Source organism: Barbatula barbatula (assembly GCF_947034865.1).
Source record: "Barbatula barbatula genome assembly, chromosome: 20".
In the NCBI taxonomy this organism is placed as follows: Eukaryota; Metazoa; Chordata; class Actinopteri; order Cypriniformes; family Nemacheilidae; genus Barbatula; species Barbatula barbatula.
Genome location: NC_136783.1, coordinates 16259039 through 16284928, shown reverse-complemented (window position 1 = coordinate 16284928; position 25890 = coordinate 16259039). Strand labels below are relative to the sequence as shown.

At 38.2% G+C, this 25890-nt stretch overlaps 3 protein-coding genes across 10 annotated transcripts in view; all 3 read left to right on the top strand.

The window, feature by feature from the left end:
• The window catches only part of map4k3a (mitogen-activated protein kinase kinase kinase kinase 3a), a 44215-nt gene extending 25360 nt beyond the window's left edge, over positions 1-18855 (top strand). Inside the window, exons 12-34 of one of the 8 annotated variants that reach the window (XM_079483249.1) lie at positions 526-642; positions 4231-4309; positions 4885-4943; positions 5930-5992; positions 8936-8994; positions 10999-11037; positions 11499-11573; positions 12666-12717; positions 13275-13437; positions 14087-14184; positions 14429-14470; positions 14611-14695; positions 14827-14906; positions 15073-15133; positions 15586-15703; positions 15814-15872; positions 15999-16102; positions 16352-16523; positions 16675-16743; positions 16830-16922; positions 17005-17075; positions 17164-17219; positions 17589-18855. In XM_079483249.1, the coding sequence (XP_079339375.1) occupies positions 526-642; positions 4231-4309; positions 4885-4943; positions 5930-5992; positions 8936-8994; positions 10999-11037; positions 11499-11573; positions 12666-12717; positions 13275-13437; positions 14087-14184; positions 14429-14470; positions 14611-14695; positions 14827-14906; positions 15073-15133; positions 15586-15703; positions 15814-15872; positions 15999-16102; positions 16352-16523; positions 16675-16743; positions 16830-16922; positions 17005-17075; positions 17164-17219; positions 17589-17676 (1902 nt within the window). In that variant the 3' untranslated portion in view covers positions 17677-18855. Of the gene's footprint in view, positions 1-525; positions 643-4230; positions 4310-4884; positions 4944-5929; positions 5993-8935; positions 8995-10998; positions 11038-11498; positions 11574-12665; positions 12718-13274; positions 13576-14086; positions 14185-14428; positions 14471-14610; positions 14696-14826; positions 14907-15072; positions 15134-15585; positions 15704-15813; positions 15873-15998; positions 16103-16351; positions 16524-16674; positions 16744-16829; positions 16923-17004; positions 17076-17163; positions 17220-17588 lie in introns of all 8 variants that reach the window. The other 7 variants (XM_079483246.1, XM_079483251.1, XM_079483247.1 and 4 more) reach the window with 7 other exon arrangements.
• A 274-nt stretch (positions 18856-19129) lies between these two features.
• pecr (peroxisomal trans-2-enoyl-CoA reductase) lies at positions 19130-22128 on the top strand. Its single transcript, XM_079483014.1, has 8 exons — positions 19130-19322; positions 19558-19691; positions 19887-20052; positions 20143-20224; positions 20473-20569; positions 20815-20925; positions 21398-21509; positions 21647-22128. Exons 1-8 carry the CDS (start codon positions 19160-19162, stop codon positions 21730-21732), a joined length of 951 nt encoding a protein of 316 aa, XP_079339140.1. The 5' UTR covers positions 19130-19159; the 3' UTR covers positions 21733-22128.
• Positions 22129-22687: 559 nt separating this feature from the next.
• Positions 22688-25860, top strand: tmem169a (transmembrane protein 169a). The gene is made up of 3 exons (XM_079483015.1): positions 22688-22918; positions 23089-23380; positions 23840-25860. The coding sequence occupies exons 2-3, from the start codon at positions 23143-23145 to the stop codon at positions 24472-24474; spliced, it is 873 nt and encodes a 290-aa protein (XP_079339141.1). The 5' UTR covers positions 22688-22918; positions 23089-23142; the 3' UTR covers positions 24475-25860.
• The last annotated feature ends 30 nt before the right edge of the window (positions 25861-25890 follow it).

The window sequence follows — 25890 nt, the reverse complement described above, 5'->3', positions numbered from 1 at the left end:
TGGTCACCATTTACTTCTATTGTATGGACACAAAACCAATGCAAGTCAATGGGGACAGTTTTCTGTCATCAACATTCTTCAAATTATCATCTTGTTATCTGAAGAAGAAAGTCATACAGGTTTGAAATTACATGAGGGTTTGTAAATGTTGACAGAATTTAAATTTTAGGGTCTTACTATCCCTTTAACCTCTAATTCTTTTCTGTCTTATTATTAAAAAAACATTTAAAAAATATATTGTACTAACCTCACTATTCTTAGCTTAGCTTAGCTTAGCTTAGCTGTATACTGTGCTTGGCTTTAATGGACTAGTTTTGATGCACTTATGTATTTTGTTGCCTATGTTGTTATAATTGCTTCAAATGTTTCCTCATCTGTAAGTCGCTTTGGATAAAAGCGTATGCTAAATGACTAAATGTAAATGTAATGCAAATTTGATTTGCATGGCAGCTTTCAGACACAAAGATATGTTCAATAAACCAGCTTTTAATGTCTCACATTACCTAATCAACCATCTCTACCTAGCATCCCTTTGTGTCTCAACCGCTGAGTCGTATCCTGGCCATAGAGCTCTTGGATAAAGCCAATAACCCTGATCACTCATCCTACACAGACCTGGATGATGACGACCCGGAGCCGGAGGTACAGTATATGTCCCTGTGTGATTCTCAGTGTTATCACAGTTATCATTGCTATCACATGACGACTCCTTCGGGACTATTATTCTCAAACGAAGCTCAGAAAGCTGTCGCTGACAGAGCCGCTGCTTCAGGGACGTAACTGAAATCTCTCAATCTCACAAGCAGGGAAATCAGTTTGACGAGTCCCATGAGTTCAGAAACAGTTCAGGTTTTCCTGCGAGTGCCCTAGTAAAAATACTCGAGGCTGTAGTTTGTATTAAATGATAATGATGGAAAATGTACTGCTCAATAACTCAACAGGATTAACTCTGATACAGTGAGATTACTGTAGTTTCATTCATAAAGAAGTAATCAGATTTTCTTTAATAAATCGAACCAAAAGACTCATAAATGTCATATTTTTTAAGAATCACACAAAACGCACAGACACACATGCTTACTACATTTACATTTTACTTTTGTTCAATATAAAACAATCCAAAATGAGCACCATTACAGAAATAATTCACTCGAAAGATAAAACTTCTGTCATCATTTGATGACCATCTTGTTTGTTCAAACCCTGTATATGACTCTTTCTTCTGTGGAGCACAAAACATATTGTCTCAGTGTGTTTTGTCCATAAATTGGAAATAAATGGGATCCAATTGTTTGGTTTCCAAAGTCATAAAGGTTTGGGTAAGCAAATGATGAAAGTATTTAAATGTTTTTGTCAACTGTACCTTTAATTTATTTTGAGGGTGGGCAAGGAAGATACTACGAATGTGTTTGAGGAACATTATAAGCCTTTAATGGTTACTGTAAGGGCATTCGTTCATCATGACAGTCTGTAGAGTCTTGTAGGTTTAAATGCTGACATCTCTTCTTGTTGTGCTGGGTGCCACAGGGCTGCCTTTACTTAGAAGTAATTTGTAAAATCACACTGTTTCTTGCTCAGTCCCGAAGTGAATTGAAAAGTAATGTTTTTCTAAGGCCATAGTTCCCCCTCATTTCATCTCACTGTATTACTCATTTCCCCAAGCAACCATCCATCATCCTCACTTGCTCTTGTTTCATTTTATTTTCTTCTCTGCTCCTGAAGTTTAAATACAGGGGCTTGTTTTTACCCGTCTCCCCTCTTTCCCGTCGGGTCTTTCACTTTGCGGCCCGCAGAAAGGTACCAGGGCTATGTGTGTGTGCGTGTGTTTGAGCATCTTGTACGGTGCATTGCATCATCTGAGGATGTTTTAAATAATTGTTCATATAGTGTTAATGACATTCTTACCGGACTAATATGTCTTTTTATTTAACCATTATTGTCTACAAATATAAAATATTTTAAACTAACCAAACATGTGCATGAGGCGTACTTTCTTTGCATAATTGTTGCGTACCCATATAGTTTAAATATGTGTGTGTCAAGCCTTTATTCATGTGAGGTGTGCCCAAGGATGCTGTAGGAAGCTCTTAACTCTTGTCTGATCTGTGATCGGAGTGTTACTCCCTAAAGGAGATGGTTGGGGAACGGAAGCACGCTTCAAAAGCTGTTTTTGGATCCGTTACCAACAGATTTTTTTTGTCTGGCCTCTTTATACTGAGGTATGTTTTAAGGGTTTAACAAAACTTCAACATCAAAGCGCTTTATTGAATATAGCCATGGGACGTGAATGAATATATCCAATATTAGAGAGAATCTTATGAAATCTGTCACAAACACGTCCGGCTCGTACTTCACCCCCCGAGTCTGGTTCTTGGAACGCTTAAATATTTATAAAACGTGTAACATTACTGAAACCTCAATTATTAATAATGCATTTTTTGCATTATAGTAATGAGAATGATAATTCTTTGCACTGTAGGAATTTAACATGTTTTGGTCAGTGTTTTTAACTGGGAATCTATGGAAGTTATAATGGCGTCCATGGAAAATATAATAAAGCGTTAAAAAGGAAATAAAGCTTTTGCTTATTTTTTCTTGTTGATTTTTTTTGTCTTCATAATATTCGACCAATGGTTCCTTGTTGGTCTGGATGTGTTTGCAGCACCAGATAAGGTTTTCTTACTTTCCGCGCGGTCCAGTTCAGCTAAGAGGTGTGATAGAATATTAGAGTTGCCCGTTCCGGTAAGGACGCTGTGTTTGGCATGCTGTCTGTTTCTATTTCAGAGCCCTGCTGTGTCCTTGTTGTCTGAAGGTCGTACTTCTGTTCTTCTGTCTTATCTCTCTTCGTCACATCTACTTCAGCTCATTTGGCATGAAACTGGAGTGAAGGATGTCCTTCAGCAACCATTTTGTTTCCCTAGTCTGTCTGCTGGAAAGCTCTCTCTCTCTCTCTCTCTCTCTCTCTCTCTCTCTCCCTCTCATGTCTTTATGTGGAGTTATTTAAAAATGTATAAAGCGTGGTAAACCTTATTACGAAAAGCACATTTTGTTTAGATCAAACAAATTCTGTTCTTGTAGCTCACAGCAGTGGAATTAGCATTGTAAGTTACAGGTTTGATCCCCAGGCAGGGAAGATGCTAAAATGTGTACCTTGAATAAATCACTTTGGATAAAAGCATCTTTCACATGCATAAATGTAAAAAAGTGTAAAAGTTTTTAAAGTATTTTTTACATTATGGTTACAAGACTTCAAACACATTTCTTATGTATTTAACTAGAATTTTTCTTCTTTATAATCATTGATCTGTAGTTGTCATTGACCCTTATATCTGCCGGCATGCAGTTGTGTGTGTTGCTGATGGAGGGTGTTCTTTGATAAATGAATGACAGCAAACTTTTCTAGGTAGTCATTAGGGACTCGGCTGTCGGGCGTCCAGTAGGCCTTAATGATTTTCTCTTGGGCCACAGTGAGACAGGACAGCATCGTCAGATAGACAGGGATTCAAAGGGTCGGTTTCGTGACCCTGTGGTTATCAGAGACTTATGCCTAGCATGTATTTTTAGCCTCAAGAGTTTGCCCTCCACAGAGTCCCCGACGATGGCACTAAGTGATATATTTAAAGTGTAAGCATTTAAGCAGCTCTTGTCTTAAATGTATTGATGTGTGCTGGTCTTGCTGATGGTGTGTTTTTATCTTAACTCTTCCTCTGATCTGCTAAGAATGGCACACTAATATGCCTGCTATCGACTGAACGCGGATGCATTCTGTCCTTTTTTTGGCCTAACGCTGATTGTGTATAAAAAGCCGTAAATCAGTAGTCTCATACAGTGCTTAGTTTGGTCTGCTGATATGGGTTTTCTGTGACTGAGGGCGATGCAGATATCTAGAGATTAAAGTGGCCGACGACTGATGTAATGCATCAAATATGAATGCATTTGTCATTTGTATTTTTACAAATGTCCAAAAAATGGTTCATGTTGTTTAAAACCTGTTTTTGATTCTTCTGTGGAATAGAAAAGAAGATATTTAAAAAAAATGTTTCTCTGGTATCTATACAATGGAAGTCAATGGGGGGTCCAGTGTTTTTTTGTTACCAAACTATCTTCTTTTGTGTTCTGAAGGTTTCGAATGACATGAGACCTATCCGTTTAACAACCTTATATTCAAATACATTTGTGTTACTCTTTATTATGTTCTGTTTTTATTCATGCTTTCTGTATTTTCTTCAGGCTCCAGTGTCTGTTCCACATCGGATTCGTTCAGCGAGCCGTAACAGTCGGGAAGGAAAAACCCTGTCAGAGATTAACTGTGAGTGTTTGTTAGATGTCTCCCATGGGCTCACCTGACAGGTGCCCCTGTTCTCCTGAGCATGCCTCAGTGAATTCCTCAGCCTCACTTCTTCGTTCAATACATCTCTTCGCAGCAAAATATTAGACAGTCTCCCTCATCTTTTGTCTGTTTGTATTTGCTGAGGTTTTTGTTTTTACAACACACATTTATAGTGACTAAAGAGCCGAGTATGTCAACATGCTATTTGTTGTTTACTTAGTAAGTTAAAAGAGATAGTTCACCTAAAAATACAAATTCTGTGATTCACCATCGGGTCTCAAAACCTGCATATGATTATTTTATCTGTGGCACTCAAAAGAAGATATTTTGAAGAATGTCTCAGTGGTTTTGTGTCAACGGGGTCCAGTTTTGTTTGGTTACCAGCATTCTTTTTAAAATATCTTTTGTGTTCTGCAGAAGAAAGTCATAGAGGTTTGAAATGACACGAGGGGAGTAAATAATGAAAGAATTTTCATTTTTGTGTGAACTATCAATATAATGCAATGAACGTCTTGTTCTGTGAATAGTCAAGTGATGTGTTCGTTTTTGTTCAGTTGGTCAGGTGAAGTTCGACGCTCCTTTAACAACAGAGACAAAACCTCACCACGAACTAGTGAGTACCTTTTTTTTTCATCTTTATTGTCCACAATTTAATGAAATCTGCCAAACTCAGCACAACAAACATTTCTCAGCAAAATCAAACTCTGAGAAAAAAACTTTTAATCGGCCAGTCACGTAAAGCCTAATCTGAAAACACACTGCCTGCCCACCCAGCCATATGATCACTTCTAAATAATCTCTCCCATAAACCGAGACCCTGTTATGTAACGTTTCTCCTTACGTACACCTCATTCTTCTACAACGTGTTTGACTGTTATGCATTCAAGGCGTCTGTCTCACACTTTCACCCACCGTGATAATTGAAAGGTTAGATGCAGCTTTCCCTGGCATCTAATCAATAATACTTCCTTTAAGCGCCGCAGAAAAATGCAGCGTTGACTCATCTTTGTCTCGCTCGTCTCGAGCACTCAGGGTTTCTCCTGTTGAAACTGGATTTGTCATCAATTCATAAACCAGATAATTTTTTAACAGCAGGACATCAAATTAATGTCAGCTCCCATTGCAGTCTCATGCTTATGATGTCATCTCGCATCAGAAGGCCGGCTTGTTTGGTTTTTCCTTTGAACTTTCTGGATTTGCGTCACATTTGCCTGCTGTTTTGTAAAGAAAAGCAGTCCATAATTGCTGAAGCTGGTAGGTCTTTAAGGTTTGGTTTGTTTAAGGTAAACATTGCATTTATGCGACGTGCAGCCAACGTAGCATCTTATAAATGTCCATATTCCAAAGTGAAGGTTAATCAAAAAGAAAATATGTATAATAGACGCATATTTGGTGCATTTCGGTGGGGTCTCGCAAACTAACAGCATTCCAGGTTCAGCAATGGTGGATTATCATTTAAACCCACAGGCCTGTCGAATGGGTCAGACCACATCACTCACCATCCCAACCACTTTTTACCCATAAGTAATTTTGTCTCAAACCACATGGACACCACGTGTGTATGATTAACTGAAGTTTCTTGGTCCTTCTACTAAACAGCCTGACACTGATGATTTTTTGGACTGTGCCGAAGAAATATACTACACAGCAAGATCTAATCTGGTATTTTTCCGTATTATTCTGTCTCGCTTGTCTTCGCGTCTCCCACCTTTCTTCTAGCATCTTGCCATGCCTGAGTAGTACAATCATCCACCCATTTGTAACTGTAATTTCTTTCATTCATTTCATTGTGCCTTGTCGTTTTTTGATCACGGCCGTCTGTGTCCTTTCAGCTCACCAGTACTGTATGTAATATCAATGTTATCGCTTCTGTCTGTCGAGCCGAATCTCTACGCTGGCTTATTTTGTTGAGGTGTTGCAGCCTCCGGCTTCATTTAAAGGCACATTCCTCAAAGTTGCCACACTGTTCTGTAATCAAAAGCACTTTGAAACTGCCAAGCAAAGCATTTTATACAGTCAAACCCTCTGAGGGGCTTTATTTTTAGGCCCTGTCACAATCAGACACATCTTGAAAGAGAGAGAGGGAATGGAAAGAGAGATTAGGGTTAGACGGTTGGAATGGAAGTTGAGTGGGGTGGAGAGGCAGAGCGAGGAAAAACAAGAAAAGAGAGAGAGAGGTGGAAATAAGAGAGTGCATGTCCCATAGGAACGGTTAAACCAAAGTGCTTTGCAGGTCTGTGTGAGTGCAGGGGGGAGACATCGGCTCAGCAAGTGACACTTTGGGTAACAAATGCATCACAGAGGGTCTTCGACCGTGCACTTAGACCGCATTTATGCATGTAATAATCATGTGGTAATAGCAATATTTAAGAAACATTACAAATGAAATATATATTTAAGAACTAGGTGTCAAAGTTTTTGCCAGACTCAAACCCACATCACCCAATTGAGGTTTACGGCTCAATGTGTGCCAACGCATCTCCAACATCTGCCAAGTTTAAAAAAGACCCCTATGGTTACTCCTGTATTTTGAGTTGCATCCCATCCATCTGGTCCGAAACCCACACGCTGAGGTGGCACATCGAATCACATGCTCGGATTCTGCGTATCAAAAAACAGAAAGGACGTGCCGGAACTTGACGGAGAGAAAAAAAGAGGGATATGACAGAAGCAGTGAAGCGGATCGTCTGGGATGTTCTGTTGGCTTTTACTCGTCCTCGCTCTCTTACGTACTTTCTATCTCAATCACTCTTAAGAGAAAAGGCTCCCATCAGCAGAACGGCAGCACGCTGAATGAGGATATGACAGTTTGCTGCGTAAAGGAAATTTGGTTTGTTAATCTTCAGGGGGAAAATCAATGAGGTTTTGCATGGCTGAGAGCTTTATTTCGGAGAGAGAAAAGTGGGCGAGGGAGGTATGGATAGAGCAAGGTGAGAGAGAACAGAAAAGAAAGGTGTTTTAGAATGAGGTTACTCTAGTTTAATCAACAATAACGTGATTAGTACTGCAAAATCTTTTGCGAGAACCTTTTGTCGAATGGATGGAGCACCCTGTGTATTCCTCCCTACGCCAATAAAATGAGGGCAGACAATTTCTCTAAAGATTATATGGAAAGAGAAATAACACTTTCCTAATGATTTGAGTTAAATGTACATGAAATACAAAACTATGAAACTTTGACAACTCACAGCATTCAGAACCACAATGTAAAAGTAAAATGTGCGGAAGGTCATCACATTTTCCCCCATGCGGGTGTTTCTACATATTTCATTGCAGGGCCCACCTAGACATGTATAATCTTAAAACCCAACCAAATATTTTTGAAAGAAAATATGGGGATAAAAATACATGTTTGAGCTCTTGAAGTAGAATGTATTTTTTCTATGTCAGTGTATAAAGTCAAAACCATTATCATTGCTTGTCATTATTTGGACTAAACTGTCTATTGTGTCATTCAATGCAATAGGAAATCATTTTTGCGCAACCGCACTGTACCCACAGTTTGAAAACCTGCTCTACAAGATCTTATCGTGAAATACAAGCGGCTGACATTTATGCTGCAAAGGGTTTCTGATCATTTCATCAGACTAGATTTGGCACATTTTACCTTGAATTATTTTAGGAACGTGTCACATTGTTCAGGGTTCGCAATACGGCTGCAATTGAAGAGTTTGGATTTTGATCTAAACAACTGACATTACGGCACGTTTTGGATTGCATACTTCAATCCAATCCTGTTTTCCCTGAAAATGTGAAAAAATTGATTCTTGGGATCATTTTGATGAATATTGTGACGTAAACTTGAAAATGTCCCTGTGATTCATCCTCACATCGTTTTTAACAACAATTCTCGACGTTAGTTTATATACAGCGACGTATGAGTTTGCTCTTTTTTTGTACTGACAGCATGCGGTACATGGACATTTCTCATATTGAGCTCTGAGTAGATTTAGTAGATGCTACAGTGTTTTATGATTATATTAATTCATGAATTTATTCCAAGTGACTGGCTGTTTAAATGATCATATTGGCGAGTGGGAGTGGAGATAGCACATGGCCCAGTCCACCCACAGCGATCTAATTAAGAGCACAACATTATGAGCAGTTTGTATGAAATCGCCAGCAAATCTCTTGGAATCAACATTTACTTGCATCCCAAAAATAGACAACTATAAAAAGTATTTCAGTATTTAAAAGACATTTAAATCCAACCTGCAGAGTTTTAAGGATACCTTTTCGAACCTTAAGCCAAATTTATTTGTACAGAAATAGTTTCTTATGCTTGCTTGCTCAAATAAAGCTAACACTCGGGTCTTATCGTTTTTCTGTCTTTTACTCACAAGTCATCCTTGATAATGCAATTCTAGTATTGCGATGCATGCGTAGATAACTAGACAACACTAATTTCAAACAAAAACCCTGGAGGTGAGTTGAATATGATGTCATTTTGTATGATGTTATTTAGTTTTCATTGTGTTTTTGACACATGCATGAATGTAACTTTCTCATTGACAAAGAACTAAAGGTCTGTGCGATCCTACCTGCTGCCCACATAATATGACGCTTAAGATGTATGAATATGTGACATCCTGTCTTTTGTTTCAGGATCTACAGATGGATTATGAGCAGGGTTCTCCAAAAGGCTCCTTCCTAGGAGGAAATAAGTAAGTTCATTACAGATAACTCCTGGGTACTTCACCCTGGTGTGTTTTATGTTCATCTTATTGTGCCACTGATGTCAGCTGTTGCCCAGTGAACGAAACGAAGCTTTTGATTGCAAACATAAAAAAGGTGTCAACATCGTATCTTTAAAAGCAATGTTTTGAGAGCATTAACATTTGGGATGTAAAAATGCATTGATCCATTGCCACGTTGCATTTTCAACAGACAGTTTTACCTTTTAAATCTCCTGACAAATTTCAAATAATGTCATAAAATGCATCAACTATTATATTTATTGTCTCCACACCTATTTTGTTGTCTCGAGCTTGTTCATGAAAAGAATTATGAATCACGCCAAATTGAGTAACTATTTACACCCTTTAGTAGCAGTCATTGTCCAGCAGTCAGAATTGCAGATGGCACATTAAAGACTGTTAGACTATGTCTTTTAAGGCACCCTGTGGAGAATATTAACATTGGCACGAATTTTAATATTGGCGAGAGTTTTGTGAATGATATTTAAAGCTCCCATTTTATTTTAGGGAACGCCTGAAAACGTTCTGGTGTAGTTGATGGATGGCATAGATTGCGAATGTTAGATCATACGTGGATCAGCCGAGTGACAAATGCATTATGTACATTCTGCATGTCAAACCGTGTACGTTTCAGCTCTACTGTATTCAAAGATTCATTCAGAGGGTAAAGACGCGTGTCATTTTTGTCTCTTATCTTGTGACACTTGGTTGCTGGTATCGTACACGTATCTGTATGTGACCGTTACTCTTATAATAAACGCACATTGTGCCTTGTTGACTATCTCTGCCGTATAGTGAACAGAAGGTCGAGTAAGACAGATGGAGTGAAAGCATTCGATGTGTTTGTGTGAGAGCTTGCGCATGTGTTCAAAGGTGTCGCTCTCGGCTCTTGTCAACAGATGGTCCCGGGCACTTTCGAGACACCCCCTCAGCGTCTTAATTCACATTGTATGAGCGCTTTTACATTCTCATTCATCCGGCTCTATGCATGGCTACAGTTATCAGACTCTGACTGTCATCTGTCTGGTAAATGGGGAAACAGTTCTAAAGCTGTGGCCATTTTTCACCATATTTGAACCAGTATTGTGAGGATATATATCGGTTATGGTGATCTCAAATTGTGTAGAGATTTTGTGATGTAATCATGCAGGTTCTTATTTGTTTTTAACTTAATGATAATACTATTACAGACACGATTGTTTATTAACCTATTTTAATAGAAGCCAGGCATTCTTCTCTTTAGGATATTTCTCCCAAAAATGAAAATGTCTTTTGCAGCTATATTTTGAAGAAATATTTAATCTTGATACTAAAAAAACCTTAGGACCAATCCTAATCTTATGTAAAAGAGAACTGGCTTGCAAGAGCCAGTTTTCACTTCCATAGATATGAATATAGTTTTTATCTACTGCGATTTCCACTGATTTGCTTTTATTTCAAATTAATTTAGTCTAAAACACCTTACTGTGCGATAATTTAAGAGCCGAGTAGATAAACAGCATCTGAACGGAGGTTCAGACATTAGGGAACAGAAGTTCTTTGTAAATGTAACGACTGAACATTGGAGTGTTTCCCAGGGTCATCAGAGACAAATTAGCAGTAAATGCTTGTTTATTTAGGCTTAAATCAATAAAGACTAATGGATCCCCTGATGTGTTACAAATCTGGTCATTTCCTCCACATGAAAGTCTACATACAGTCTGGACTTGACTGCCTGTTGGCCAGTAACTTTATTGGGATGAGTCATGTGGTTTGCCAAATTTGAGAAATTATAATCTGACTCCCGCTGAAGTGATGCACTTTTTTGTAAAAAGCTTCATTTTCCCATTCCCATAAGGATAGAGACATATTCAAATACAATCCATGTAAAAGGCTATTTCTGTGGTTGGTAACAAAACTTGGCTTGTACATTTTCAAATTTTACCAACCATTGTCAGGTGTAAAAAAATTAAAAGGATTATTTTTCTACAGGAGTCTGTTAAAATCTGTCGAGGAGGAGTTGCACCAAAGGTATGACGATGTTGCTTTTCAGTGTCCTTCACTTTAGTATCTCTCTCTCATCTCTCTTTGGCTTCTTCTCCTTTTCTCCTTCCCTTCTCTTTATTTTGCTGCTCTGTCACCAGTATCTCTCTCTCTCTCTCTCTCCCTCACTCACTCTCTCTCTTTCCCTATCTGTCTCTCTCTGCATAGCTGGTTTTTCATCTGATCAATATTTGATGTGACCTAACCTTGCCCTTTTGTGCTTGTCCGAGTGGATCCAAAAGCTGATTTGCTTGGCAAGGCTGTGTTGGAGATATCTGTGTTATTTTTGCCACAGTATTAGTTTTCCCATTCCTTGGGGGGGATTTAGCTGTTAGTCTGTCAAGTTTGCTTTAAATGGCACGTGCATGTCGAAATTAGTCTGCAAATGCTGCTTAAATTTGGGAATCCAAATTAATGAATAAATGAGCAACATTCTCCACCGTCATTAGGGGGCATGAGGCTCATTTGGAGGATGATGATGAGGGTGAAGATGATGGTGATGATCATGATGATGAATTGCAACAGTAAGTTCCATACATAGTCTCTATCTGCTGCTCAAGAGTTTAACATTTCATGAGCACGATACACTGGCAATGATTTAAATTACCTGCAATTTTCATTAATAGTCATTACATGTGGAGTATTTAACCAATAAGATGCAAGGGCTTGTGTGCTAGATTGTGAATATACTCACAGGCAGTTGTTACTGTATATACAATATGGCTTTCCCTCAATATTGCATAGATTTAGATGTGTTCTTTTAAAAAAGACTTGCTTTTGAAACACTCCTTTTAAAGCATCTTAAACATGTGTAATCATGTAAACTTAATGTAAAGGACCAGAACTTAGTATAGGCTATAGATACTGTATATACTATGCTAAAATGCTAGCATAGTATATAAAATGCTTCCATTTTGACCTTTCTTATGCAACAGCATCTAAAAATTCTTCATTGAACATGTTGCCAGTATATCTTGATCATTTTAGTGCTTTGAAAATCATTTTTCCATTTGTTTGCTCTTACTGAAATTGCCACCATTCATTTTTTAGACAATGACATGGCTAGCCCATGTTGTAGAATGTCACGTTGATTTTAAAATTAGCCTTGTTTTCTCAGGTTTAAATGCCTTTCGCATTGTTTAAAGGGATAGTTCACCCAAAAATTTAAATTCTGTCATCATTTACTCACCCTCGATTGTGCCAAGCCTGTATACATTTCTTTGTTCTGCTAAACACATAGAAAGATATATGGAAGAATGTCAGTGACCAAACAGAGCTTATCCTGAGGGTGAGTAAATCATGACAGAACTTTCATATTTGGGCGAGTTTTCCCTTTAACTTGAACTGGGCTATTGCCTCATCGTTCACTTGATCTCGATTCTCTTGATCTAGCGTTCTTCTATGTTGTTTAACCCAATTCCCCAAACTTGTGCGGTACATTTGATTGCATGTTTTTATGTTGCATGTGTCCCGTGTGCTTTTATATCACATGTTGGTGATGTTCCTAAAAAACATCAGATGAAACCAATCGCAGACGTCTATTAACATCCTGTCACCAGTTTTGCATAAATAATTAACATTGTGACTTATCTAACTGGATAAATAATTTGTCTCAGCACGAAAAACTCCACCATGAGGCCAAAGGTCCCCCCACCTCTTCCACCCAAGGTGAGTTTCCAAATACAGGATATTTAGTAATAATCTTTATTAGCATCTGAAATCGATTCGCTGTTCATTTAAAGTTAATTGTAATAAATAAAATAACAAATAGGGCTGTTAAACTATGATTCATGATTAATTTGATCCAAAATAAAAGTTTGTGTTTGTTTTCTATTTATAAACACATAGATGTATTTAAGAAATATATTCAAATAAATAAATATTTATCACTGAAATGTATATATTAAGAAAATGCATGTTTATATCTTTATGTATGTGTACGTGTATCAGTTTATAAATACAAAACAGATTTGCACAATACACAGACATATTAAATGTAAACACAAACTTTTATTCTGATGCTCTGCTCATTTTTAGACACCCTTCCACACGTTGTTTACAGTCCAATGACTGTAGCTTTAAAGCAGGTTTATAGAAACCAAGTCAAGCTTATTGGAAATCAGTGAATGGCCCCTACACTTTTTTCTTCTACTTATAACAGTGTTCACAGTATCGACCCAAACAAAGCTGTTAGCATGATGCTAATTTTGTTCTACCTTTTCCAGCCAAAGCCCAGCCCCGGACCACATCAGAGCCCGTCTGAACATGACGGCAACCACGGCACTATTAAGCGTTGCCCAGGGACCGAGAGCCCGGCTCGATCTTCCACCAACGTTCCCCCCCGTCCTCCACCTCCTCGACTGCCGGCTCACAAGCTCAGCAGTTTAGGTAATGAGGCTAATCAGGATGAGCTTTGCCTGTGGGAAGCCCAGAGGGATGCTGGGATATGTAGTCAGTTCGACGAGAAGCTGCAGGTCTCGTTTGAAGACAAGGAATATGAGGAAGATCAAAATGAGGAAGGAGACAGTAAGACAGGCCATTTCTGTAGTGATTTAGACCCTCAGCCATAAACCTAGATTGACACCAGTCACTAACCATATGTCATAGCCACATCCCATCCAATGATAGAAGCTACAGATATTCCCATTTTCTTTTAGTTAGCCTGTGGTGAGATCACCTGTCACTCTTCCCCCTTCTCTCACAGAGAGAAATGCCGTCACACCCACCCAAAGACATCATGAGTCAACCACTCCACCCATGAAATCTTTTTCTTGTCAAATTATTGTTCTTCTGTCGTTGGTGTAATTCTGCTTCTGTGATTCATTGTGTTTGTCCAGTTTCTATTAAGCAATAAAATTGTTGTTACTCAAGGTACAACAAAGTATGTTAGTGTAAATATTGCTTCATTTGAGAAATTAGAATGTGAGTGTACTTGCAAAACACATTTCATTTTCATATATGTACTGTCTGTGTATTTATTAGTCTGACTATACACAGCATATTCAACTATAAGACTATAAGTATTTTTCTTTTACAGGCAATGGAGTCGGTCCATCTGAACACCCGCCTTCAGCAGAGAGACAGTCCACAATGCCCCCTGCTGTTCCTGTACCAAAAGACAAGAAAGATTTTCCAGTATGGCTTGTTTGCTGTGGTTTTTAATACTAGTGATACTTGTAACACCTAGAGAATGAAACATAAAACATGTCTAATTGTGTTTGGCGTAGATGTTTTATGAGTGACAGCAGTACGTTTTTCAAAATCAAGTTTTCCAAAAACTGAAACAGAAAATATCCTTTGTTCTGTAAATCATATATCTGGGGAAAAAAGAAATGATGCTCCTCTGTTTAGCTTTAACTTTCATTTAACTTTCCCACAGAAACCCATCAGCAATGGTCTCCCTCCAACTCCAAAGGTTCATGTAAGTTGACTCAATGTTGTCTTAGTCAGTATATTTGGGAGTGTGCAGCGTATTGTTTTGTTCTCATGGGTTCTCTTATTTGTTCTCTTGGGCCAAAATGATACTCCAATGCCTAATTTGTACTTGTTCTGTGTGTCCAGATGGGAGCATGTTTCTCTAAAGTCTTTAATGGATGTCCCTTAAAAATACACTGTGCAACCTCATGGATCAACCCGGACACAAGAGGTGAGCTCAGGATGTGACTGACTATAACTATGATAAGAGTTGCAAGATAACAGTGCCTATTTTAATATTGCATGTCGGTTCTCCCTCCGATTCATCTGTTGGGTTTTTTCTGTTCTGTTCATGAATTTTAGACCAATATGTGATATTTGGTGCAGAGGAAGGTATTTACACATTGAATTTAAATGAACTTCACGAGACGTCAATGGAACAGGTACGATGTTACTTGTCAAAAGTATATACTTAGCTCATTTCTGTCTTGTGTGATACATACTGTGTAAATTATGCATAATTTTGTATGTATCATTTAATTTAACTTCGGCACGGATTTTGAAGGTATTTTTTGTCTTCTGCTAAACCTATTTTGGTTTCATTCTCAGCTTGTTCCCCGGAGATGTACTTGGCTGTATGTCATGAGCAACAGCCTGCTATCAATATCCGGTGAGTTCTGCTTTAAAGACAATAGTACATTGCACATTTAGCTTTACATTTTATAATTTTTTTAATTGCTGTTTTTCTAGCACTATATTAGGGATTCTGGTATTGTTCAACATAACACCATGTCCACACCGGGCGCGGTGCGATGTGACATGACATAAGACATTAAAATGCATTTGAACCCATTATAACTTTACATTTTGTCCACTGGATGGGGCGCAACAATACCATTGGAACAAGCCATGTGTTGTCGCATCATGCCGGTCAAGTCCAGTGTAGTTACGGTGTAAGATTTTGTGTGATAGTGATAATTAATAATGATTATAGTAACAATTCGTGAAACAATACAATATATTTCAGCATTTCCTAAAAACTCACGTCTTTCCGACCGCGACATTTCCATCACCAAAAGCTGTTACCTTTTCGTTTCTTTCATGTTTTGATTGTTTCCTCAGGAAAAGCATCTCATTTGTACTCTCACAGTCTGGCGGGCTTGTTTGAGCATGCTCGACAAATGCAGAAGCTCCCTGTTGCCATACCAACGCATAAATTCCCTGACAAAATTGTCCCCAGGTAAATGTTAATATCACGGTTTGTTTGAATGTGATGTTATGAATCTGTACCTATGGTTTGCGCTTGTGTATTTCATCATCATACAGTAAGTGGTTTTACATTTATTTCAGGAAATTCTCTGTGTCCAATAAGATCCCTGACACGAAAGGATGTCAAAGGTGCTGTGTGGGTAAGTGTCATTATTTCCTTTCTGAAAATGTTTTTGGTTACCTGAATCCTACCAAACTGCATACATTGGAGGATCAATGCAGCTGCATTAGTAAAGAACTTTGTTTCCTCATATTTCTCTTCTTAGTAAGGAATCCATATACAGGTCACAAGTATCTGTGTGGTGCCTTTCAGTCCAGTATCGTCCTTTATGAGTGGGTGGAATCCATGCAGAAATTTATGTTGGTCAAGGTGTGTTCAGTGCTTCACTGTAGTTCACTTCATGTTCAATTTCCTCCATCACCAACTCAAAGAACTGTAGGTTATGCTCAGTTTTTTAGCTAATCATTAATGCTTCCTTTAAGCGTCTGAAATTGCGGATGTTCCACGTAAAGACTATGAGAAATGAAATGGCTTTACTTGGCATTCATCACACATTTTCGCACACACGCTGTTCCTAACTTAGCACTGACTCATTGCTGTCTTTTCCATCCCCTGCAGAACATAGACTTTCCCCTGCCGTGTCCGCTGGAGGTGTTCGAAATGCTGGTGGTTCCGGAGCATCAGTATCCACTTATATGCATAGCTGTGAGCAAAGGGACAGAGTTGCACCAGGTGGTTCGATTCGAGACCCTCAACCCCAACTCTATCTCCAACTGGTTCACTGATGGTGGTGGGTGCTGTTAACCACTAAAAAGATATACTGTTACTGCTAAGGATGCTTATGAAATATTTTGTATATTCATTGCTTTTTATGTATTACAATAATCTTGTATTTAAAAATGATTTTAGCGCTTCGTAATTTTTAGAAATGTTCGTTTCAGACACCCCACAGAGTTGTGTAATCCATGTGACCCAGCTGGAGAGAGATACAATTTTAGTCTGCCTAGACCGTAAGTACAAAATCTACTATTTTGGATAGCAGAATAGATTATTTACAAAGACGGATTCAGTGAGCATTTTCATCTCTTCTCTTCAGGGTGCATTAAAATTGTCAATTTACAAGGCCGGTTAAAATCCAGTCGAAAACTTTCTGCAGAATTGACTTTTAACTTCCAGATTGAATCCATAGGTATGTGAAATTGTCTCAGTAGAATGTTTTTTTATTGGCAATATTTACACTAACTATTTGTGCATCTATCTATCCTTTTTAGTTTGTCTACAAGACAGTGTGTTGGCCTTCTGGAGACATGGCATGCAAGGACGCAGTTTCAAATCCAATGAGGCAAGCTCAGTGTCTAAACTATTGACAGAATGTAAAGCTTTGTGATACATAATGGTCTAAACAAATCATTCTGTCCAAATCTTTTCAGATTACACAGGAGATTTCTGACAACTCACGAATATTTAGGCTGCTGGGTTCAGACAGGTGAGAACAAAACAAGTATCAGATTCTGTCATCATTTTCTCATCCTCTTGTTTTTTACAACCTGTTTGGAACACAAAAGAAGATATTTTGACGAATGTTGGGAACAGCAGTACCCCTTGGCTGTGGTTCAATGCAAGTCAATGTGTAGTACTGCTGTTGTAACCGACATTCTTCAAAATATCTTGTTTTGTGTTTTGAAAAAGAAAGTCATACGAGTTTACACGACAAGAGGGTGAGTAAATGATGACAAAACTTTCATTTTTGGGTGACGTATCCTTTTAAATAGTAGTTTGTTGGTTTATGTAAGAAAAACTATTTACTTTGACATCAGGTCAAAAGGTAACATTTGTTTTATGGTGCTCTTTCTAGAGTGGTGGTTTTGGAGAGTCGACCAACAGAAAATCCCACTGCACACAGCAACCTCTACATCCTTGCTGGCCACGAAAACAGCTACTGAATGCAATGCATCTTGGGACATAAACACTACATGCCATAAAGCAACATTCATAAGTTTTTGGTTTCCTTTGGCCCAACAACAACAACTGACTGCTTGTCAGAGGAATCTATGCTGTTATTGGACCGCTGAGAAGTGGGAGACTTGAAGGCAGAACTCAAAGAACAGGCGGGTCGTTACCGCATGTTATACTACAGTATGCACTTTCACCCCTAACTGTTCTTGAAGCTTCACTTGTGGCTTCTCGCAGTTCTTTTAATGGTTTTAATTTATTAGACCTGAAACGCACACATACAAACACACTTATTTGTTATAAAACATAACCAAGGTTCTTGTTTGTTTTTACACACTACACTCAATTGACGCTAACCACACAAGTGCTTTAAGACATGTATTTAATTAATGTACATACAGATTTAGTATTGTTGTGCGCTTTGTATTAGTTGTATAGATATCTGTACATATGTTGTACAGGTTCGTGACAGCATTAGCTGCTATAAAGAGGTGTGAGCTAAACTATGAGAGAATGGGTACTACTTTATATGTTTTTTTTTGTTGGTTTTATGCAATGACTTTAGGAATCACAACGCGGAAGTGCCCATCTTTTCAAGACTTGCCTTTTAAACATAATGTGTTTTATTACACATCCTATTCTTTTGATATAATGGCAAATGCTGTTTTTATTAAAAACTTTTTATTCAGTGGCCCTTTTTTAATTAAGGTTGTGGTATGCACTCACCTAAAATTTGCACAATGTTAATAAAATGTTTGTGTATATATATGTTTTCAATCATGCAGATCATAACATTATTGATATTTACACATATTTTCTGTAAATGTGTTCACATTTACACAGACAGTTATCACTCTGAGCAATAACTCATTAAGGTGTTTTTACATCATTATGAATAAATCAGACTGAGGAAGTCGTCATTGTCTGCATCTAGTTGTGTTTATATTTTGAGGGGAGTAGACGTTACATACAAGACTATGGTGAAACATTTTTAATTGCTGTAAACATTCAGCAACATGGTATTACGTCAACGTGTCAAACGGAAATTCCATCACAAAAATTCTCTAGTTTTATTGTTTATCTGTGATTGAAATACAATTATGAAATTCATTTTTGTGTCATGTTATGTACATATTGTAAAATAAAATCACTTGGTTTTACAAAAAGGGATGTCGTTGTTCGTGAAAACCTTTTCTCCCTGTTTTATTGCTTACACATTTATATTTATTTCGATTATTGTAGCATTATTATATAAAATAATTCTGATATATGAGTTTTGTTCATTGAGCACTTCTTATACGTAGTAACTTAAAGTGCTGTACAAAAATATAAATTGATAAAATGCATTACAACTTAGGTTAAAAGTTGAAGTTATCGATTTTAGGACATGATCAAAAATAATCGTATATCTACAGACGTTTGTTCAGCACGTCCCTCGTTCATGAGAGAACTTTTATTTTGAAATATTTACCCATGCCTACTGAGCGGAGCGCTTTATTTTCGCTCGCTTCGCGCCCATCAGACATGGCCGCTTCCAGTGTTTTTAAAGCAGGTCTTTTCAATCACAAAGTTGCAATTGTCACTGGTGGCGGAACTGGAATAGGAAAATCTATTACTTCTGAGCTCCTCCAGTTAGGTATGAGTTTACAAGGATTTTGCTTTTTAGATTTTGACGTCCTGAACTGTCTACTAACTTCTGTGCAGGTCCTCACAATGAACTTTAGCCCAGATATTGAGCAACACAAGAGTTAATATAACTATGTGACCTGTTCGTCATGTCTATTTTTCCCTGATTATATTAATTTATATGTGTTATGGTATAGATCCGTTGTCTTCCTATTAATGCACTGTTTATGTGTCACACGTTGTAGGATGCAGCGTTGTTATATCATCCAGAAAGCTTGAGCGTCTAACAGCAGCAGCTGAAGAGCTTGCACAGAAAATCCCTCCAAACAATCCTGCTAAAGTGACTCCTATACAGTGCAATATCCGCAATGAAGAGGAGGTAATGGTCCTTTAAACCTTTCATTACAAAAGATTAAAATATCTCATTCAGCCATGATTTGTATACAAAGGCATATTGCCCAACGAGTTGCTCCAATGGACAAACATGGCAAAGTTTTATCAAACTATAGCGATGTTCTAAAATCTGATCTAACTGATATATTTTATTGGCATATTTTCAACCTATTTATGACAGGTGAAGAATCTTATGGCATCTACTTTAAATCTTCATGGGAAGATTGACTTCTTGGTGAATAATGGAGGTGGACAGTTTTCCAGTCCGGTGAACATGATGAGTGCTAAAGGCTGGAAGGCTGTGATCGACACCAACCTCACTGGAACATTCTTATGCTGCAAAGAAGGTTCTGCAAAGAAATTTTGAAGACCGCCTGAATAGCCATATTGAAAACTCTTATTACACACCTTTGTTAATCTTTGCTGTTGATTTTCAGCGTACAACACGTGGATGAAAGACCACGGAGGCGTCATTGTGAACATCATTGCTGACATGTGGAAGGGTTTTCCTGGAATGGCGTGAGTGGACTATTTAATGATACGGTTATTTGAATTCATTTAAATGAAAAACTATTTGTGTATTTTACAGCCTGGTGTGTTTTGGTATTGTTCAGTTAATTCTGTTCCCTGTTCTGTTCATTTAACAAACTCAACTTCACGGTGTACATGTAATCTCAAAGATAAAGTGCTATTATAACCTAACATTATTGTAGCAATAAAGCATTGTGATAAACTTCTGGGGTGTTTTATGGCAATGGCCTCTGTAGGCACACAGGAGCCGCCAGAGCAGGTGTAGATAACCTGACCAAGAGTCTGGCCATCGAGTGGGCAGCCAGTGGGGTCCGGGTGAACTCTGTGGCGCCGGTATGTGCAAATTTGGAAACAGTTTTGAGACAAACGTCTTAAGTCATTAGAAACTAATTAAATGTGCAACAATACGCTTTTTCTATCTTTCTACAGACTGTAAATGTAGTAGAAATGACTGAATTACAGTTTGTTTGAAATGAGAATGTTGCTCTAATCATCTGCACTGTAAACATCCAGCGAAATGGCCTTTTACTCAAGGAAAAGTATGTGTGCGTTTTTTCTTTCCTGTTTCTTCAATGTAGGGAACTATCATCTCCAAAACTGCAATGGAAAACTACAAAGAATTTGGTCCCACTTTATTTCAGATGTCAGTTCCTTTCAGTCCTGCCAAAAGACTTGGTGTTCCTGAAGAGGTGTGAATTCAGAATAATTACCTGACACCAATTTTGAGCTTTTTTTAATATTCAATTTATCTTTTTTTGGTAAACATACAGAACCTAATTAATTATATAAACTGCACCAATGCCTAAAAGCATCTTTAAAGTCCTTTTAGAAAACACCACTACATGGCAGCTCTTACCAGTTCAAAATATTCTGTCTTTTTAAATCCTGAAGTGTATCCTGGAAGAGAGCAAGAGAATTTAGTAAATAACCGGCACTTTCCACATAGGGTGTACCTTAATTCATTTAGCAGACACTTTTATCCAAGGTGACTTACAATCACGAGAAGTGCCAGTAATACAAGGGTTCATTCACAACGTTGTAGCATTAATGGTTTCTGGACTCTGTTCCGTTGTACATACTAATGCATAAAGCTGACTTTCTAACTTTCAAATATGTTCTATTGAATGTTTATTGATATCAGTATTTACTTCATTCCATCAGATATCTCCAGCCGTATGTTTCTTGCTGTCCCCAGCCGCCTCCTACATTACTGGAGCAACCCTGAAGGTGGATGCAGGGCAGAGCCTCTACCACTCTATATGGGAAATCCCAGGTACCTACAATCAGGAGTTTTTGTGTAGTTTCCAGAAAGTGTCGCAAACACTTTCAAAACCTTAATCTTGGGACGTTTCATTTTGTGCTTCAGAACACTTGAAATCTTTGAAATGTTTTGTTTTTCCCTCTGATCAGACCACAGCGCTTGGCCCCAGGCCCCAGAGGGAGAAAATACAGACACTTTAAAGGAAATTATGGACAAGACCAAATCTAAACTGTGAAATCTAAACTTTCGCATCTTGTTTTTTCCGTTTGGGTGGACCACGATTATTTGTAAATTACAAGCATCATGACTATGGCCTTTTAAGGGATGTTCACTGAGTTTCAACATCATCATTGCATAATTTTACTCTAATACTCAACAAGAGACTGTCTTGAACTTAATATATTTGTAAATATGTATACATGCGGTACCGTTGAGTATCAGGATTATTATAAAATAAAAGTAGTTTAAACATTTATAACAAATGTCAGAATAACGAGACAATAAAATAAAATAAACTGTTTTTCAAAAGTTCTGCATTAGTTTGCATTTGTTTACAGAAGGTGCTTTTGCAAATCATGCTTTTGTGATTATACATAAATGGTAATGCAGTATACTAAAGGATTACCACATTAATCTACTTGCTTGGTATTTACATCATAATCCTTGTACTTTAAACCTTGTACTTGAGTTTGATTGTAACCTTGGCAGTACCATGGTACCTTTTGTTGGTATTAAGTCTGCCTTTAATCATTTACATTTAACGGGATAGTTAACCCACAAAACGACAATTCCGTCATCCTTTACTCCCCCACTTGTCATTTCAAACCTATATGACTTTTCTTCCCAGAACACACACAAAATAATATTTTGAAGAATGTTAACCGGCACCCATTGTTTTTTTTCCAACTTTATTCTTGGTGTTCTGCGGAACAAAGAAAGTAACACAGGTTTGCAATGACATGGGGTGAGTAAATGACAGAATTTTAAACCATTCCTTTATCAACTATCCTTTTTATCCAAAGTTGTGATTTAGGAGGAGGGAGATGAAACGTTATATGGCATTGTTACAGACATTCATCTACTATCATGGTAGTCTTTTTTGCTCTTTGCTCGATGTCTGCAACATAAATGATTATACGTTTGTGCTAGCATCTCATTACTATTAAATTCAACCTCTTTGTTACACCGGTTGCCATGCAGAGCACAGTGCGAAACGCGCATGCGTACAGGGAGCAGCGCGCAGGCAGCCGATTGGTTGCACATTTTGCATTCAGCGGCCAGAGGGGGGATGCGCTTAACCCGGTGGGGCAGTGTCCGAAAAATAAACCCAGCGCTACAATGATACACGTGGTTAAGATGCGTAAAATCACTTATTGTGCAGAATAGGAGAACGACATGCATTTTTTTGCGATCGGTGCAAGGTAGGTGTTCCTCCGCTCCCCTCACATCCATCTTTAATCAATGAAAAGCAGATAGTAAACACACGGGGCGGTGACTAACCGGACAACAGAACCATGTCCAGATTTGAAAGCCATATTAATGCCATTTAAAGTATCGGCGACATTCATTGGTGCCGTTTCTCTCATTCTAGAAGCATCATGCTGACATCATACAGTTTCATAAGGAACTGATTCGGTGTGTAACAATGAGCGAAGGGGCTTCTGTAGATACTAATAGTATGGAACTGGAGGGTGTCACTACTGCAGAGGAAACCCCAGTGAACACACTGCAGAGGTTAACTGGGGAGGAGGGAACCACCACTCGAAGGAAGAAGAAGAAAAAGAAGAAAGAGATCATCTACCGCTCTGACCTGGAGGTTGAGGATGCAGGAGAGGGGACCTCCGCTGATGTGGATGGAAACCTCGGTCTTCCATTTGAAGAAGGTGAAAACATGATATGCAACGATGTTTTTCAACCTTTGTTTTAGTGGTGATATTATTGTGATCATAATCATTTTTTTCTATGAAGTATTTTGGTGTGGGACGGTCGAACCTACAGAAAGTGTTGCCATCCATTATTCAATGTCATTCGAAACCTGTACATGACTCATTTTTCTATGAAACACAAAATATTTTGAAAAAGGTCTCGGGGGTTTTGTGTTCCCAGAAAAAAAAGATAGTCATATATACAGGTTTGAAATGACCGGTGAGTAAATAATGAGAGAACTGTATTTTTTTGGGTCAAATGTATTATGTACATGTCTTTATGTAAATATTGCACTTTAGATATTACTGTTAACATTTAGGTGATGTTTTAATATAAATGGTGATATTTACCCTTAAATTTGACAATTTCTTGATGAATGTGTTCATGGTAGTTTCATCAAACTTTGTCATCCACAGATGAGCAGGATATACCTCCTGACAGCCGCTTTGTGACCCTGACTGGCACCATAACGCGTGGAAAACGGAAAGGCCAAATGGTGGACATATATATGACTCTTACTGACAAAGAGCTGAGAGACATGGCGCGTTCCAAAGAGCGTCTGGATGCGGAGTGTGACGGGGTTGCCGAAGCTAAGCAAAAACCTTGCACGCTAGGGGTCAGCCAGGGACCCCATGTTCTCCTCTGGAGCCTCTCCTGCTCTCCTTTTATCTTCCTTCTGTCCTTTATCATATCATTTTATTACGGAACGCTCACCTGGTATAACATCTTCTTGGTTTACAATGAGGAGCGCAGCTTTCTGCACAAGATCACACTGTGTCCTTTGCTCATCTTGTTGTATCCGGTGCTTATCATGGTGTTGTGTTTTTGTATGGGGGTGTATGCTGCTGTGAACCAGCTCTCGTGGGTGTTTGGAGAATGGTGGCTGGCGGTGAGAGACCTTGAGAAGGGCTTCTGTGGGTGGATGTGTGGGAAACTGGGGTTGGAAGACTGTGCCCCATATAACGTGGTCGAGCTCCTGGATTCTGACACTCTGTCTGGGACACTCCAGGGCAGGAGGATGGAAGATGTTGAGCAGACGTCCTCTTTGTGAAATGGGAAATATGTAAAAACATTTTACGATTAAAGGAAAGATTCAAGTTAAGCTCTATAGATAGCATCTGTGGCATGCTTTGGATTTCCACAGAAAATTGCTGTATTACTTCCACTGTATGTATTTTCTGTGGTAACTGACAAGATGTCACAGATGTTTAAAAAATTGTCAGTCTTAATATAGTAGACATGGTGCTAGGGTATCATCCATAAGCTAGAAAGAAATACTGGTGCATAAGCATATGCAGTTTTAAAGTGCAGTTGAAAGTTCTCCATCACAAAAAATAAGGGACTATCTGTACCCACCACTGACATACACTTGATACAGTAGGAACAAGGATTTTGGCAGATGTAGGCCGCTAACATAGAAATAACATTTTGTGTTGCCTTCTTGCTTTGTTGTAGCTCTCAGTAGGCAGACATACTTGAAATATTTAAATTCCACCCTGAATTTTTTTATGCATTGTTGTTACACAGTTTCAGCGCTTACATCAGCTACTTATCATTCACTTTAGTAAGTATTACTGTTTTCAGTTAATGGAATTTAGTTCAACTGAAATTTTGTTTACATGGGCAAAAGTGGACTTAATTCCACACCCAGTAGCATTTTAAACTCAGTGTAGATTAATTCACATTCAATGTACACATTCTCAATTTCAAGTTTACTATTGTATTATATTCTGTTCAGTGTGTGAATCACTGAACTGTTTGGTTAGTATATTCGTATTTTTTACAAGGTATAACAACGGTGCTCACCAAGGATCCTAGCCATTTAAAACCTGACACTGTAGTATCACATTAAAGATCTTGTTCCATTTGAAAAAACTAGCTTTACGAGGGCATCATCTTACTTTTAAAAACATTCCCAAGATGATTGCACATGCATACTTTCGGTGGGATGGTTCTCAGTGCTTCAGAGGAATAGCTTAATCTGTAAGTGGATCAGCTCTGAAAATGAAGTTGTATACCTCTTCTCCGTGTCTGTTTTTTATAGGGGCGTTCTGTACATTTCTTGAGAATGGCCGGATGTGATGCTAGAGGTTTTTGCATCTGAAACGTACATGCTGGTGCAGCAATTGCAAACATGCAGATTCAGTCTGTTACACAGTATATTTATTTTGTTTGAGTTGGCAACCAATTGTTCTTTATGATTGACGCTTATCAATGCCACAGCAGAATAACCTTCGGTCTAGCCTTAAACTTTAACACCAAAACACTTTAATGAAACTCTCTTCACGTTTATATACTGTTATTCTGCAGACATGGTTTAAAAGCACAAGGTTTGTTTTTTATAGCATGAACTTTAAGTTGTCTTCGGTTATATGCAAAAAGTGTGTAACACTGTTGATTCAATATCAACAGTTTCTAATAAAGATTTTTTCCTGTTTGTCATTTAAGTTTATAGCACTAAGGGGGG